General features: G+C 47.1%; 1 protein-coding gene across 2 annotated transcripts in view; it reads left to right on the forward strand.

Annotated features, from left to right (window-relative positions):
- The window catches only part of SYNPR (synaptoporin), a 170,989-nt gene that overhangs the window by 73,793 nt on the left and 81,889 nt on the right, over positions 1 to 15,307 (forward strand). Inside the window, exons 2-3 of one of the 2 annotated variants that reach the window (XM_054036360.1) lie at positions 12,416 to 13,148; positions 13,270 to 13,372. The exons of the other annotated variant lie outside the window; for it this stretch is intronic. Coding sequence (XP_053892335.1) covers positions 12,748 to 13,148; positions 13,270 to 13,372 — 504 coding nt within the window. The 5' untranslated portion in view covers positions 12,416 to 12,747. The remainder of the gene's footprint in view (positions 1 to 12,415; positions 13,149 to 13,269; positions 13,373 to 15,307) is intronic. 2 annotated transcript variants of the gene reach the window in all.

Consider the following 15,307-nt stretch of genomic DNA (forward strand, 5'->3'; position numbering starts at 1 on the left):
CCAGTTCTTATCATATGTCTCGTAATTGCTGGTATATTCTTTCCTCCTCGCCCAAGACTTGCTGTATGTCGTAATGAAGACATAATACGACCCGTGGTTTTTATGTTAACTACTTTTGTTCATAAAGGGTGAAATTCCCCCTTTATGTGCAGAAGGCAGCAAAGGCCTTTGCACCCCTTGTTGTTTAGCAAGATTCATTTAAGTCAGTAGGGCCTTGTTTTAGTTCTCTGCATCTGAATGAATTTGACCTACCATTTGGAATGCAACACTATTAATGCTAGAGATGGCTGAAAACAAACTCTAGACTCAAACTCCCCTGAACCGGGAAGGGGATGACCTTTGGAATCTGGAACTGTATTAGAATTTCACTACCACCTGCTAGTTCTATAATGGAGTGGGAGGGTGGTGGTGGGAGGGAATCTACTACAGGAGACAAAATATGAATCCAGTTTTTTTTTTTCACTTGGGCCCATCTCTTGTGAGCACATCTAGTACTGCTGCTTGATAACTGACAGGGAGAGACTCACCACTACAGCGCCTCCTGCTGGCTGTCCTGGGGATTAGTGCTGCTAGCCAGTGTGCCCTCTTCTGGTGGTGTCTCACTGCTGTCACTTCTGCATCCCAGGACCGTGGCATCTTCTTCAGGACACAGCCCTCCGTCTTTGTCATGCTCTGTTCTCCCTGCATTTTGGGGGACCAGCAGTCCGCTGTCCAGTCACTTCCCTCAGTGGCAACTGCAGCCCATTGTCTGGCCACTTCCTCAGTGGCAAGGGGGGGGACCTGGGCCTGCCCACTACTCCAAGTCCCAGCCCAGGGACCCTGAAGATGGCTGCCATTTGCTGCGTCCCCTCTGACTCCTCAGTTCATTTCCCTGGGCCACTTCCCCATGGCCCCCAGCACCTTCTTCCTCCTTACCTCAGGGCTTCAGCCTGCCAGTTTTAGCAGCTAGCCAGGAGCTCTCGCTAGCTTCCCCGGTCCCTGCTGGCAGCACTGCTCTGTCCAGGGTGCTGGCACTCCTTCCTCCTGCTAGGAGCCTAACCTTCCCTCCTCGAGCTCCAGGCAGTAGAGTAGCTACTCAAGCTGCTTTGCCCTGCAACTCTTCTTATATGGGCCTGCTGGGCCCTGACTGGCTGCTCCTCTCAGCCCTTCTCTGATTGGCTGCCTCGTGTGCACACTCCCTAGGGACTTCTCTTAACCCCTTAGAGCCCAGTGTGGGGCAGACGCTCCATCACAATAACCTTCTACTATTATAATATATTATCACACTTTGTTGTATTATAAATTTCTTGTGTGATTGAGTTATGTTCTGAGCCAGTGATTTGTACTTAAAAGCAATAATAAGAGCGTTTAAAGAAAAGACCAAATGAATGTGAACTACATGACTCAATGAAATGTTAAGCATTGCCATGATTTTTCTATTGTCCTTTTTGCTAAAAGCTTTTTTTTTTTTGTACAGAAAGGTATACACAATCGTTCAGAGTAGTTGATACTGAAAGTGTCATCTATTCTAAGTGCAATGGTTGACTCCAAACATACCTCAAAATCCCTTGAATTGTCTGCTACACAACACTAAGATGATGCAACTAAGTTTTATGCTGGAAAGTCATTTCTGGTTCTTACCTGAAAGTCCTTCTTACAACTGTAATGATCAGTGGTAAGTGAAACTGACAGCCTAGAAACTTGAAGTTCTTTCCTACAGTAAAATATCTTCAGGCAATGGTAGAACTTTGGAGATCTATGCAAAACTTATCATCTCCAATTGAAATCACTTTCTTTGATCTAATGTCTCATTTTAGCTTTCTCTGAAATCAAATGAAAATAGGGAAAAAGTTGTAAATAAGAACATGACAAGGCAGTTGCAGGATATTGTGTAACAGTAGAAGCCTAAGAAGTTGGAAATTTTAAAGGTCTTTACTAGACTATGTTTAAAGTCATTCTCTGGCAAAAACCAACCAACAAGCCATTCTAGCTGTTATAAAAGATGTTTGAGATGTGACTTTACCTTTATTTATTAGTTGGAAAACTAAATGTTTGGGATTACTAAATATCTTCTCATTCTCTATGGAAATGGGACATTTCATTTGCAGAGCATAAAGCAAGATATATGGGAAGATCAGGAAGTGCAGGAATGAGAACATGACTCTGAAATGGCACCTTCTTGTAGCCTAGATCTGCACCTTATGAATATTTAGGTTTTTGTTGTTGTTGTTGTTCTTTACTACTCCACATCCTTGTTAGCATTACTCTATAGTCTTAACTTCACCCACCAGCACCCTTGTTGTGCCTGGAGACTTCATAAGCATTCAGGCGGTTGGTGATTTTAAAGTTGCATTACATGCCACCTTGCAACATGCTTCAGCACCTAGGCTGACAGGGTAGTTTTAAGAATGAAGTGTCCATCTCAATTTTAAAATGCAAATGTTCAGCTGAGGCTTCTAAACTCCGTGCTCAAAAGTTCCCCATACAAATCTTGCATTTGTGATTCCTAATGCGAATTTGCATGTGCAAAGTAAGTATTTAGGCACATGGCTACGTGATGTGTTCATCCAAGTACGCAAGAGCAGAGTTTGCATGTTCCTTTGGGTTGTTCCTATGAATTGTTGTGTGTTCAAATATGTAGGGCAGTTTGGGGCCAGCTGAAAACTTGGTATTTAATGCTGCTGTTTTCATTGGTTTGTTACATTCTTTGTTGTTTAGGCCTTATCTTTGTTAAATTGTTATACACCGAATACTAGCATTATGATTTCTCCTTTGGTTAGAATTAACCTTTGGCAGGTGATCACATATTTGGATTATTTTTTACATTTATTACTTACCCACACACCCCTCCATCATCTGAGACTCATTGCTTTTTTAGCATTGATTTTTTTTTTTGAGAGTGACAGAGATTTACCAGCTCCAGTGATGAAATTAATTCTCTTCTAAATGATCAGATGACTTTGCTGGCTTCACGTAACTTTTTATGCATTTTCTCCATCAGCCTGTTACCGTGGCCCAACCCCAAGTGACATGTAACCTTGACAGCTGTTACAGTAGTCAGAGTAATCTACCAGCTGGTCAAATAAATGAATCTAATCTCAGTGCAGTAGCTGATTCTCTCAAAAGAAAATTAGTTTGGAACTAGATGCAACATCAGACTTAATGTTCTGATAACCAGCATGGAAGGGCGGGCCCTTGTGCCACACTTTATAAAAACTTCACTCACTTATTTACAATTTTAGTTGCAAACCTAAAACTTGCACGAGATTTGTTTGCACAAATGTTGACTAAGCTTTGCAAGCCCCTTGGTGAACCGAAGCCAGGTGCAAAGCAAACCTGTTCTCCTTTATGAGTGCAAGAGAACCTAGTCACGTGCTTGATGGCTTTAGCTCAGTTTTGCTGTGAGTTTTGGGGTTCTAAGAACCGGACGCTCAAAGTGTCAACACGCCTAGGCCACAGCGGAAGCTTCATGGAGCTGTATTGCTATTGCATTCAATCAGGAATAGGCAAGGGGAAGACGCAGACCATGGGACTAAATTCAGCCCCGGCTTAAACAGGTGCGACTTCTCTTCCACAGGACACAAACGTAGCAGTGAAGGGGAGCTACATCCACTTGTATCAGCGGTTCTATACTTTCTTAGTAAGGTGACCCGCTAGTGGCGCTTGTGAACCTGGCACGTGGGTCGCACTGCCACTCAGAGATGTGTTTCTTTGCCTAGAGCCCTGTGACCCACCTAGAACCTTCCCATGACCCACTGGGGGGTCGGCTCCCCCCATTTTGGAAATGTTGACTTCGCATCACAACTGAGTTTGTTCCCTAGTTCCCTATTCCATTGACACATGTGAGCAAACAGTTTTCAATCGAGGGATTTTCACGGTAGGCCAGAGAGTGCATGAAACCCGCCATGGTAGCTGTATCGCTAGGGGAAGCCTTTCCAAGCTATGAGCCAGGAATCTGAAATGAAACGATGACCAGGACAATTGGATCGGAGTTTGCAGAACATTTCATTTGATGCTCCTGTGAGGGCAGGTGTCTCCATCTTTCAGGGCCTGATCCAATCCCAGTTGAAGTCAATGGGAGTACATCTGTTGATTTCATTGGGCGTTGGCTTAGACCTCCTATGCTTTGCCTTGTTGCTTCCTTGAACGACTCCTACTACGAGCCGTGCTGTGCCATCTCCTGTAGAGCTCCCTGTGCCAGGAATATCCCCCAGGGACCTTTGTGCCATATGAGTGGTGGTCTCCCTGTGCCCTCTCCTCTAGACCCACTTCCTTGGCCTAGGGCTGACCTAAACTACATCTTCCCAGGAAATAACTAAAAGATGGACACAGGGTCTCACAATTGTGGGACTCTCGACTTTTCTGCTCTCCTGGTGATTAGTTGACTGTCATCCCTGGCTTATTATCTCGTCTTTGTAGTCTGGTAGCGTTTGCCCATTGCGTTGCTCTCCAACCACACAGGATGACTCCATCCCAAGCCCTGAAGAGCTTGCAGGGCTAGGTCTGAATTAGACTAGAAGCTCCTCAACATTTCTCTGAAGTGCCACGCCGTGGGCTCTATATTCTGTATTCCTGTTCTGCAATCTAGTCGCACGTCTTACAGCGTCCAGCGGCATGATGCCCTGATCCTGATGCAGTGGCACCTGATGCTCTGAAATGTGCCACCATTGTGCTAGATTCTCTAAATCGCATAGGACGACGTCGCACATGTAGGCAAGCAATTTGGCCCAGGTTTTTAAAGGTATTTAGCTACTGCTGCACTCAATGCCAGCAGCAAAGAGTCCCACGGCACCTTATAGACTAACAGATGTATTGGAGCATGAGCTTTCGAAAGCTTATGCTCCAATACATCTGTTAGTCTACAAGGTGCCACAGGACTCTTTGTTGCTGTTTATAGATCCAGACTAACACAGCTACCCCTCTGATACTTGACTCGATGCCAGCGTCTGTCTCATTTTCAAAATTTAGGCACTTCGATGGTCAATGGGATTTAGGCTCCTACACGTCTAAATCTTCTTTTAAAATGAGATTTGGGCTCTTCAATCAGGTAGGTGTTGCAACTTTGAGCCCAGCAGTGCCGAAATACCTTTTAAAAATCTAGGACTTATTGTCTCACAAGCCATCCCATTGCGGCTCACCCATGTAAGAATTGCACATTAGCGCATAGCATGGGACCGGCTTTGCCCCAGAGAGAGTACAGGCAAAAAACACAAGCAACAGAGAAAGGATGTGGGGAAAAGGAACTAGTCAGATATATACAATTATTTGCCATTTTTTAAAGTGGGTATAATTAGATTAAGGAAGAGTGCTGTCTCCAAACCTCACTCAACCTAGCGTTCATTAATTGGCTAGTTTCTTGTTGAGGTGGCTTGAGGGATTTTAATCATAATTAGCCTATTCTGCAAAACATTCCTTTTGGGGCAGAGGAAAAGCAAAGAAATGTGGGATGAACAAATTGTGCGAGGGGCAAAAATAGAGAGAGCTGCAGCACGATAGAAAGCACCATTTGTTCGTTTCCTCCACTGTACTCAAGCATTCAAGCTGATGAGTTTTTATCCAGCGTGGAAAATCCACTGCTCAAACATTCTAGCACAAACCACTAACATGCTGTGCTCTGAGTTAGGCTTTGGAGTCATCTTCTTTTCTCTCTTGCGGAAGGGATCGTCTCAAAGAACCATCAGACCAAGCTATGTGGGGCCAAGTGTTTATTGCACAGTGCAGTATGCTGTTTCTGAAAAAGTTGGATAGATTCTGCTACAGTTACTTTTCTACATCAGTCATCTTTCCTCTACTTCTCATCGTTAGCCAGACTTCCACAATAAGCTAATAATAAGATAAAGCACACTGTTTGCACTGGGAAGACAATAAGGGAGTTTTGAATGATAGGAGTGGGATTTGAAGCTGTGGAGGGGGCCAGATTAGCACAGCTTCGTTAGCTGCAGATCTGACCCCTAACTGCTGAATGATGCGGAACAAGAAGCACATCATGAAGTTGCAATAAAAATGTTACACACCCGCTAGCAGCGGGAGCCCAGGCTTTTGTACATGATGACAGATGAGGAGCTAAACAGCAGAAGCAGAAACCTGCAAGGTTTGTAAACTGCAGTCAGTCCAAGTCATCAAGGGTTCCATTATCCCATCAGATCTGCCCACATGACTTCCATTGTAGCTAATGGGAGTTCCATGGACTCCCCGGGAGGGAAGCCCCCCGTGGTGCTGAGTGTCTGTTTAGAAGTGATTTAGAAGAAATCGACATGGCACATTTGTCCATTTGGAAATGAACTTTTGCAGCTGGTGAGATATTTAGCTACAAGCTAGCCGTCTCAAGCCTCCACATTCAGCACACCCTCCTGCTTCGCCTCTGTCCTAATCATTCAAGGGCTTTGCATCTGCCCCATGTGCAAAGATTGGGCGGAGTTGTCAGCTCGACTTATTGCTTGTATGAGTGATGCTTGTGCAGAGTGAAGCTGCCAGACTATTAAAAATAACCAGGTTTAGTATCCCAGATGCTGTGTAATTGTGTCAGTTCCTTCCCCCTTTGTTCTTGTACACTCACGATATTGATCATCAGTCGTGTAAAGTATTAACATACTGACAATGTGTGTGGCATCTCTGCATGTAGGATCTACTCATGCTGGGCTAGATCCTTGGATGCAGGGCTCCATTGACATCGACAAGGCTATGCCAATGTCTACCAGCTAAGGATCTGGCCTACTCCACTTGCCTATTTTTAACTACCATCAAGCACAAGAAACCAGGTCTTCCTTCCCACTTCCAGGTCCAACCCCCAGTACAGACTCCCATAATGCCATTGATTGCCATTGATTTCTGCAGGTGATCCACTGGTCCTGCGCCTTGGTGTACCCGCCGCCGAATTGCCACCGAAGCCATGGGGCTGGCGGACCTCCTACAGGCACGCCGCCAAAGGCTGCCTGACTGCCGCCCTCACAGCGACCAGCACGCCGCCCCAGGCACGAGCTTGCTGCGCTGGTGCAGCAGAGCACACAAGGGCATTCCAAGGGCAGACGGCAAGGAGATGCGGTGACTGGCCTTCTGCCTTTTCCATTCAACAAAGCGCATCAGCTCATGGCAATCAATGGCATTATGGGAGTCTGTACTGGGGGTTGGACCTGGGAGTGGGACCAGGTAGTGGGAAGGAAGACCTGGTTTCTTGTGCTTGATGGCAGTTAAAAATAGGCAAGTGGAGTAGGCCAGATCCGTAGCTGGTAGACTTTGGCATAGCCTCGTCGATGTCAATGGAGCCCTGCATCCAAGGATCTAGCCCAGCATGAGTAGATCCTACATGCAGAGCTGCCACATTCTAGCCAGAGGCTGGAAAGGGAATTGGGTTTTGTTTCTCCCACTTTTGTTTCTCCTGTGTGTCTCCCCAGTTTGTCATCTCTTCCTACCTCCCTTTCCACCAGCTGGATGATCCACATAAGCACAGTAATGCCTGTTCTCTGACCCCAGTTAAACATTGTGAGTCTTATCAGAGTAGTTGGGACCCTTTAAATACTACCAAATCATGCTACAGGCCTCTAACCTCCAACTGGGTTTATTAATGCAATCAAAACAGGCAGGACCCAACAGTTCCCTGATGGGTGGATCCTTTGAGCTATTTTCCACTAGTACCAGAGATATACCTTGTAAGCTGAAAACAAATGAATGTTTGCTGGTCCATTTTACATATGGGTACCACCTAGGCACAGGCTATGTCCTTGTTCCTGTCTCCGCCTTCGCAGTTCAGTATGCACCAATGTCCCAAAGACCGAAATCCTCATCCCCTAAACAAAGCCTGTGTTCAAAAGGCCGTGCCCATAAGAGTTACACGTGGTTGGAAGAAAAAGACCTCGGACCCAGGCAACTCACTAGCCCGCTGCTGCTACAGTCCAGGGGAGGGGTTGTGGACATGCTACTGACCATACAAATGCTATGGGTATCGTTATTATTAAGTGAAGGAGAACTTCCATCTTGCTCTAAAAATGAGACAGCCATTAGTGGAGTCCCTCTACCTCTAGGAGCCCATTGATTTAGGGGCGTTCTCAGTATAATGAAAACGAAGGCAGGGGCCAGACCTGGCTCAGTCTGTATCTTTTCTTAGGGTACGTTTACACTGCAGTTAAAAACCTGCAGCTGGCCTGTGACAGCTGACTTGGGCTCGGGCTACAGGGCTGTGTAATTGCAGCGTAGATGTTCAGGCTCAGCCTGGAGCCCAGGCTCTAGGACCCTGCGAGATAGGAGGTCCCAGAGCTCAGGCGAGCATCTACACTGCAATTAAACAGCCCCTTAGCCTGAGTCCTGCGAGCCGGACACAGCTGGCCCAGGCCAGCCGTGGGTGTCTAATTGCAGTGTAGCTGTGCCCTTAGAGAAACGTGCGCGGGAGTTATTCCAGCATTGGGGCCATAGGAATTGTGCAGTGCTAAATGAGTGTGTTTAGCATGTGAAGCGGTTATACATATTGACCTTCTGTTCTCCCTCCATGTGCAGCATTGCAACTCCCAGTACAGTGCTCTTCTGCCCCCCCACCATCATTCCCCCCGTTGTCTGCCAGCTAGACTGACCTTTCTCCTGGATGTATTCACCCCTGTACTCAGCACTCTCTGCAACCCAGAAGGCCGTATTTTGCAGTCTGCTGAATCAAGCCCTGAATATTGAAGAAGGCAGTGGGCAATTCAGTGTAAGCACAGCTGTTTACTTTTTCAGAGGCCTGGTCAAGGGAACTAATATAACAAGCAGCTGTATAATTAGTGGAAATTGCTATCAGTGCTCACAGTTGTTGTATAATCCATTTCAGTCGGAAATCTTATAGCACATACAGGGGAGGGGAGGGGGTTGACTCATTCCGGATCATTGTCTTTAACAATAACAGGCCTAAAAGTGGCAATTCTTCAACAAAACAGACTCCAGCGTGAAGCTGCAGAACTGGATACCATCAGATTAGGCCTGAATAAAGATGGGAGTGTTTTTTCCCCAATACTAATTTCTCCCTACTGTTACTCACACCTTCTTGTCAACTCTCTCTAATGGGCCACTCTCTTACCACTTCAAAAGTTATTTTTCCTCCCTTGGTATCCTGCTGTTAATTGATTTATCTCGTTAGACTGACCTCACACTTGGTAAAGCAACCCCCATCCTTTCATGTATTTATACCTGCTCCTGTATTTTTCACTCCATGCATCTGATGAAGTGGGTTCTAGCCCACGAAAGCTTATGCCCAAATAAATTTGTTAGTCTCTAAGGTGCCACAAGGACTTCTTGTTGTTTTTGCTGATACAGACCAACACGGCTACCCCTCTGAAACCTATCATTGTCTTTGTCGCTTGCCAGGTTAAAACTTATGCTAAGTTGGACACAGGTGGGCTGCTAAGAGTGGCGAGAAATAATAGAGACTATTCGTTTTAGCCTGAAATAAATGGGTTGTCCAGCTGTAGTTGCTGTAGAGAGGAAGTTGAATGTTAATTAGATGCCAGCAGTAATTATAGTGATTATGTATTTTTTGAGTCGCTGTTGGGAATAGCTCGATTTACATCCAAAGAGTAATGTGAACGACATGCTAATCGCTTTAAGGGGGAAAGGAAGGTACTCTGTTTTAATAAAGAAATTGTAGTGAAACAAAGCTACAGTGGGCTAAAAAGAGCTGCAAAAGTGACTCAATGTAATTACTGAATAGCTGCAAGAATAGTTGCATATTGGAGAAAGTAGGGGACAATGCTTTGGTGTTGGTGAAATATTTTCTGCTTTACTCCATTCCTTCGTTATCATCCGATGTCTCATGGAAAGAGACATGTCCATTTCTGCACAGTTTTTCGATAATATGGCCTGGGTTCAGCTTTGATAAGCATTGGAGGATCCATGACCATTGTGTCTTCATGACTTCCAGATCTCACACACACGGTTAACAAGTGAAAAGCACCCTTCCAATATCCAGCCCTGCGAACGTTCAGCCTGGGATCTGAAAGAGCCCAGCTTCAGTCTTTTTGGCTCATGCACAACATCATTAAAGAGTCTGCACCTGGGACTTGATTAACTGTTCTGTGCATAGCACACAAAGCAGAAAAGGATCCAGGCTGGTCTCTGTTCTATAGTCCTGCTGGGAGTAAAACTTTAATTTTAGGGCCTAATTCTGAAATCTTGTACATGACTGACTTTACTCAGGTGACCAGTTGCACTGACTTCAACAGTACTACTTGCCCAAGTAAAGTCATTCACGTACCTAAGGGTATGTCTTCACTACCTGCCGGATCGGCAGGCAGCGATCGATCCAGTGGGGATCGATTTATCGCATCTAGTCTAGATGTGATAAATCGACCCCCGAACACTCTCCCATCAACTCTTGTACTCTACCGCCACAAGAGTTGCAGGCAGAGTCGATGGGGGAGCAGCAGCAGTTGACTCACCGCAGTGAAGACACCACACTAAGTCGATCTAAGTACGTCGACTTCAGCTATGTTATTCACGTAACTGAAGTTGCGTAACTTAGATCGATTTCTCCCCCCCCCACCCAGTGTAGACCAAAGCTGAGTGTTTGTAAGATTGTGAATTTTCTCAGGGTCCCTATCTTCATGAAATAATAGGAAACTCTTGAATATTCTACCTCCCAACATGTGCACAGGTCTGACACCAATGAAATGATTTCCACAGAAAATCTATGACGGTTGAACTTGGACAAACCCACGGCTTTGTAGGAAAAAGACTCTCCAGGAAATGTTCTCCCTTAAGAACTTGTACCACCGCTAACTCACAAACATAAAAAATACATCATTCCCCTTCATTCACAGGGGACATACAGGTCTCCTGCATCTGATCCTACTGTTAATACTACTTGAGAGGCTTATGCTGTTGGTGACCAGGTATATCCTTTCTTTTCTTTTGACCAGGTCACATCGTTCTGTCTTCAGGAGATTGCTGGGTTTCTCATATGTCAGCACTGTACAAGATTCCTCCCTATGAGATTAACACACACCCTTGCATTTCATGATAATAAACTATATAGGGCAGTGATGTCATGCATAGAATTGGAATAGATATCTAACTCATTTTTGTGTTCAGGTCCTGCATCCACCTCAGGTCTTTCATGGTTTTTCAATGCCACACTCCCATCTGTCTGCTTCCTAGAGAGATCGAGCTTTAGATGAATGTCCTAGCCATTACCTCACTCCTACTTTCCTTCCTCCTTCAGGCAAGAACCCAGTTTCTCTAGGGGGCTCAATGGTAAAGGTTTCCTGCCTAGCTGCAAACACGTTTCCTAATTCCTTCCGTCCAGGAAAGATGACCGGCTCCTAGATGAGTGGTTCTCAAACTAGGGCCACTGCTTGTTCAGGGAAAGCCCCTGGCAGGCTGGGCTAGTTTGTTTACCAGCTGCGTCCGCAGGTTCGGCCGATCGCGGCTTCCACTGGCCACAGTTTGCTGCTCCAGGCCACTGGGGGCTGCGGGAAGTGGTGGCCAGCACATCCCTCGGCCCGCGCCGCTTCCCACAGCCCCTATTGGCCCGGAGCAGCGAACTGCAGCCAGTGAGAGCCACGATCAGCCGAACCTGTGGACTCGGCAGGTAAACAGACTGGCCCGGCCTGCCAGGGGCTTTCCCTGAACAAGCAGCGGCCTGGCTTTGAGAACCACTGTCTTCGATGGCTTCTTTTATTGCTTCTGAAAGGTTGAATGAAAAGCATGTGGCAAGATAAATGGTTTGCGTTCATGTTCATAATCCCTGCTCGAACCAGATTTAATCTTAACATGAACTGTTTTTCGTTTAACATGTCAACTGAAACAATATCTTACACTGTTGCATGCAGTGGTGTTGTAGCCATGTCAGTCCCAGGACATTAGAGAGACGAGGTGGGGGAGGTTATATCTTTTATTGGACTAACTTCTGGTGGGGAGACAAGCTTTTTTGTCTCTCTCACTGACAGAAGCTGGTCCAATAAAAGATATTGCCTCCCCCACCTTGTCTCTCTAATTGAAACAATAGGCCTTTACATTTTCACCATTTCGTTTGCAAGACTTAATTCTTGGGATAGGTAAAGTCAGACCAACCCAAACGTTCATACAAGCTCAGGCCCTTACAAAGAAGTTTGAAGGGTTAGGATCAGAGGCGCCGACTTTCTAATTTCCCGAGGGGTGCTCAAACACCCGCCTCTGCCCCAGGCCCTGCCCCATTCCACCCCTTCCCCCAAGACGCCCCCCCCCAGCCTCTTCCCGCCCCACTCCTCCCTCCCCCCCAGTGCCTCCTGCATGCCGCTGAACAGCTGATCACTAGCAGGCGGGAGGCGCTGGGGAGGAGGGGGAGGAGCTGATTGGAGGGGCTGCGATTGGGTGTTGAGCACACACTATTTTTTTCTGTGGGTGCTTCAGCCCCCGAGCACCCATGGAGTTGATGCCTGTGGTTAGAGTGACTCTGATTTATTCTGGTGGTTACAGATATTGTGTTTTCCCTTTTCAGGCTCCTCTTTAAGGATCTGCTGCTGAACGCCAGGGAGTTCCTGAAACACATGATGCCACAACAGGAAGAGCACCAAGGGATAGCCGGGGACTTTTATTTCTTACCTAGATAGCAGACAAGCACCCTAGGGACTCCACAGAAGAACATGAAGATGAGTTTCCCATCTGCATGGACACAGTGCAAACCCCAAGGCCTGTGGGAGGTGGGAGGAATCAGGAACTCTCAAGAAGTGCTCACCACCTCCAGCCCCAAGGCGTATGCAGTTCATACCTTAAGGCCAGCGTTTTCCAACACGGGTTGTGTGTCCAGCTTGAGGGTTAGCCTGGGCAAAAATGGAGCATGCAGCATCCGTGACCCCTTTAGAAAAGACTGGTCCAAATCATCAAGCATTACGTGGGTTTTGTTGGCTAGTTTTTACAGCCCTGCCATTCCCATTCATCCTCTTGTTGCCATCCAGGTGCCCTGGCTGCTCCAGGTTTCCCTTTCCTCCCCAACAATCCTCTCCTCCTCCTTTTCTCCCCACCCGACACTCTGACCTGGGAGAGAATCGAAGGATCCCAACAAATGTCCAAAGAACGTCCCTATGGCTCACAGCCAGTGATCGCTGCTTGTCTCCGTGGCAACCCTCCTTCTTCCTTCCCCCTTGCAGGATAGTGGTGGTGTCAGTGTGGGGAGGCCAGGTGGCCTGGCCGGGCCTGCTCCTGGCGGCTCAATGGCCAAGTTGTTTGGAAAGGTAAGTGTGAGGCTTTGAACTCCTGGTGAGCAAGATCCCTGGGCCACATCCGTTCGTGTTCATTTTGTTAGTTACGTGATGAAGCGCTGAAGTTTAAATACCCCCAAACTTACCTTTACAGAAAACCCATACAGGCAGAGAAGCATGCGGTGCTCTTCCTGCAGACTTGCTGGGTGTTTCGGCTCCATCCTGACGCTCAGCAGCCGGTCCTTCCTGAGGAACCTGTAAGTAACGATCTCTGAGGTGCAAGTGTCTGGAAATAGGGAGCGGGGAGGGGGCCAGGATCCTGATCCTAACGCAGCCTGCAAGGGTTCAATCCCTTTTAAACCATTTTGGGTTTTCTTGGGGCGGAGGCTGAGAACGCCTGTCCTGGTAGGGATCTTGGTCAGTTGTGGAAGGACATATTTAGGCCTTAACCTGTGGGTTCGTTAACCCGCACTGCTAGGGTCTGTGATAAAATCCTGGCTGCTGAAACCTTTGGGCCAGGCCCACGAGTGACATTCGGTTAGACCAGAGATCGCAGCTTCCTAGCCTGCTGTCCTGAGCAGGGGGGAGGCAGGAGGTATCACACCCTTCCCCAGAGACAGATGGTGTGCGGGCTCACTGTCTCTAGGCGAGATATAGCCCTAGCTAAGACAAGACTGCAGGCCCCGTCGGCTCAATCAGAGGACTCCTCTTGTTTGGTTCAGCTGGTGGAGCATCTGTCCAGGGGCTGCCCTGTCACAAGTTAGAGCAACTGCATTGGTATTCCTCCTCTGTGGTCCCTCGAGGGCACCCATGCCAGGCTTCTCAGCTGTCCCCTCTGTTGGGCTGAGATCTGTCTCTCTCTCCCTCCTCACCAGGGTCTTTCCAGGCTCACAATTCCCTGTCCACACTGTGTTATTCCCAGCAGGCCGAACTGCCTGTACTTTGCTTTCTCGCTGAAGGCTGTGAACAGCTGTGAGTGCCAGCAGCCACAAGCTACCATGCAGCCCTTCTGAAGCAAGTGCGTTTATTCTTAAGGTAAAAGCGTTACTGAGTAAACACATAAAATAACACACAAGAAACTACACGTGTGCTAATAACCTTACCAGAGATCACCCCCAGCTTCAGCGGGGCTTTGCTAGGAGGCAGTCCTTCAAATCCCACAGAATGTTTTTGCTGTGGTGACCAGTTCACAACAGCCTTGGCTCAGAACTAGCAGCCCATGAATATTCAGTCTTTCCTTTATACAACTTGGGCCTTTGATCGTCACCTCTGGGAACAGGTAATCAATGGCCAGTGACCCTCTCCTCAGAGTGTAGCTTCCAAAGCTGGGTTTTTGCATAATCAGAGGTAGGTAATTTGCATTCACCTCCCCCTAAAGATTCCCCAAGCAAACTGTGACACTGTTTGTCCCAAATTCCATTCTTGTCTGGCCCATTGTTCAGTACAGTCCTTTGATGTCGTTAACGCGTCCCAGGGTTCACATCCCATCCTCCCCCGGAGAAGTGACATGCAATCCAGGCCCCCCGTAATACAGAACCTTTGCATTTAATACAATGGACTCCAAAGAGACTGAAATTTAATTCACTAAGAGTTTCAAGGATCTAGCAGGAAATTGCCATACCTGTCCCAGGCCTCATTTCAGCTACGTGCATATGCACAGGGCGCTTGGCCGCTGGAGAGAAGGCTTTGCTGACTGTACGTGTCCATGGTACCGAGACTAATTTCACCTGTGCAGTCCCAGTTGTAGCCATTGTGAATTGTCTGGGTGTACCTGAGGGCAGCCCTTTGCCTGTCCCACTGACATCAGGCAGACATGGAGAGTGGAATTCTTTTAGCAAAGGATAAAATAAAAAGTTGTGGGGACTGGGAAGGGGAAGAAATAACTCAGTGAAAGAAAAAGAGCTGGAACCAGCGTGTGTGTAATATGAGTGAAGCTAAGAGTGAATAAGATGCCAAGCCTGCAACGGCTTGTGAGTGTGCAAACAAGTGCGTGTTTAACTTTATACACCGAGAGTCATCTTGTTGGCTCCACTGAGGCTACTCACAGTGCACACAGTTAAGTGTGTGGAGAACCCTTTGCATGATGGGAACCTAACCCAGCGTCCTTTAGAATTGCTCAGTCTCACTCATGAATCAGTTGCTCTTTTAATGCTGCCAAGGCATGTACCCCGTTCAAGAGCTGGTCACTCAGC

The sequence above is a fragment of the Malaclemys terrapin genome, chromosome 7, assembly GCF_027887155.1.
Source record: "Malaclemys terrapin pileata isolate rMalTer1 chromosome 7, rMalTer1.hap1, whole genome shotgun sequence".
Lineage (NCBI taxonomy): Eukaryota > Metazoa > Chordata > Testudines > Emydidae > Malaclemys > Malaclemys terrapin.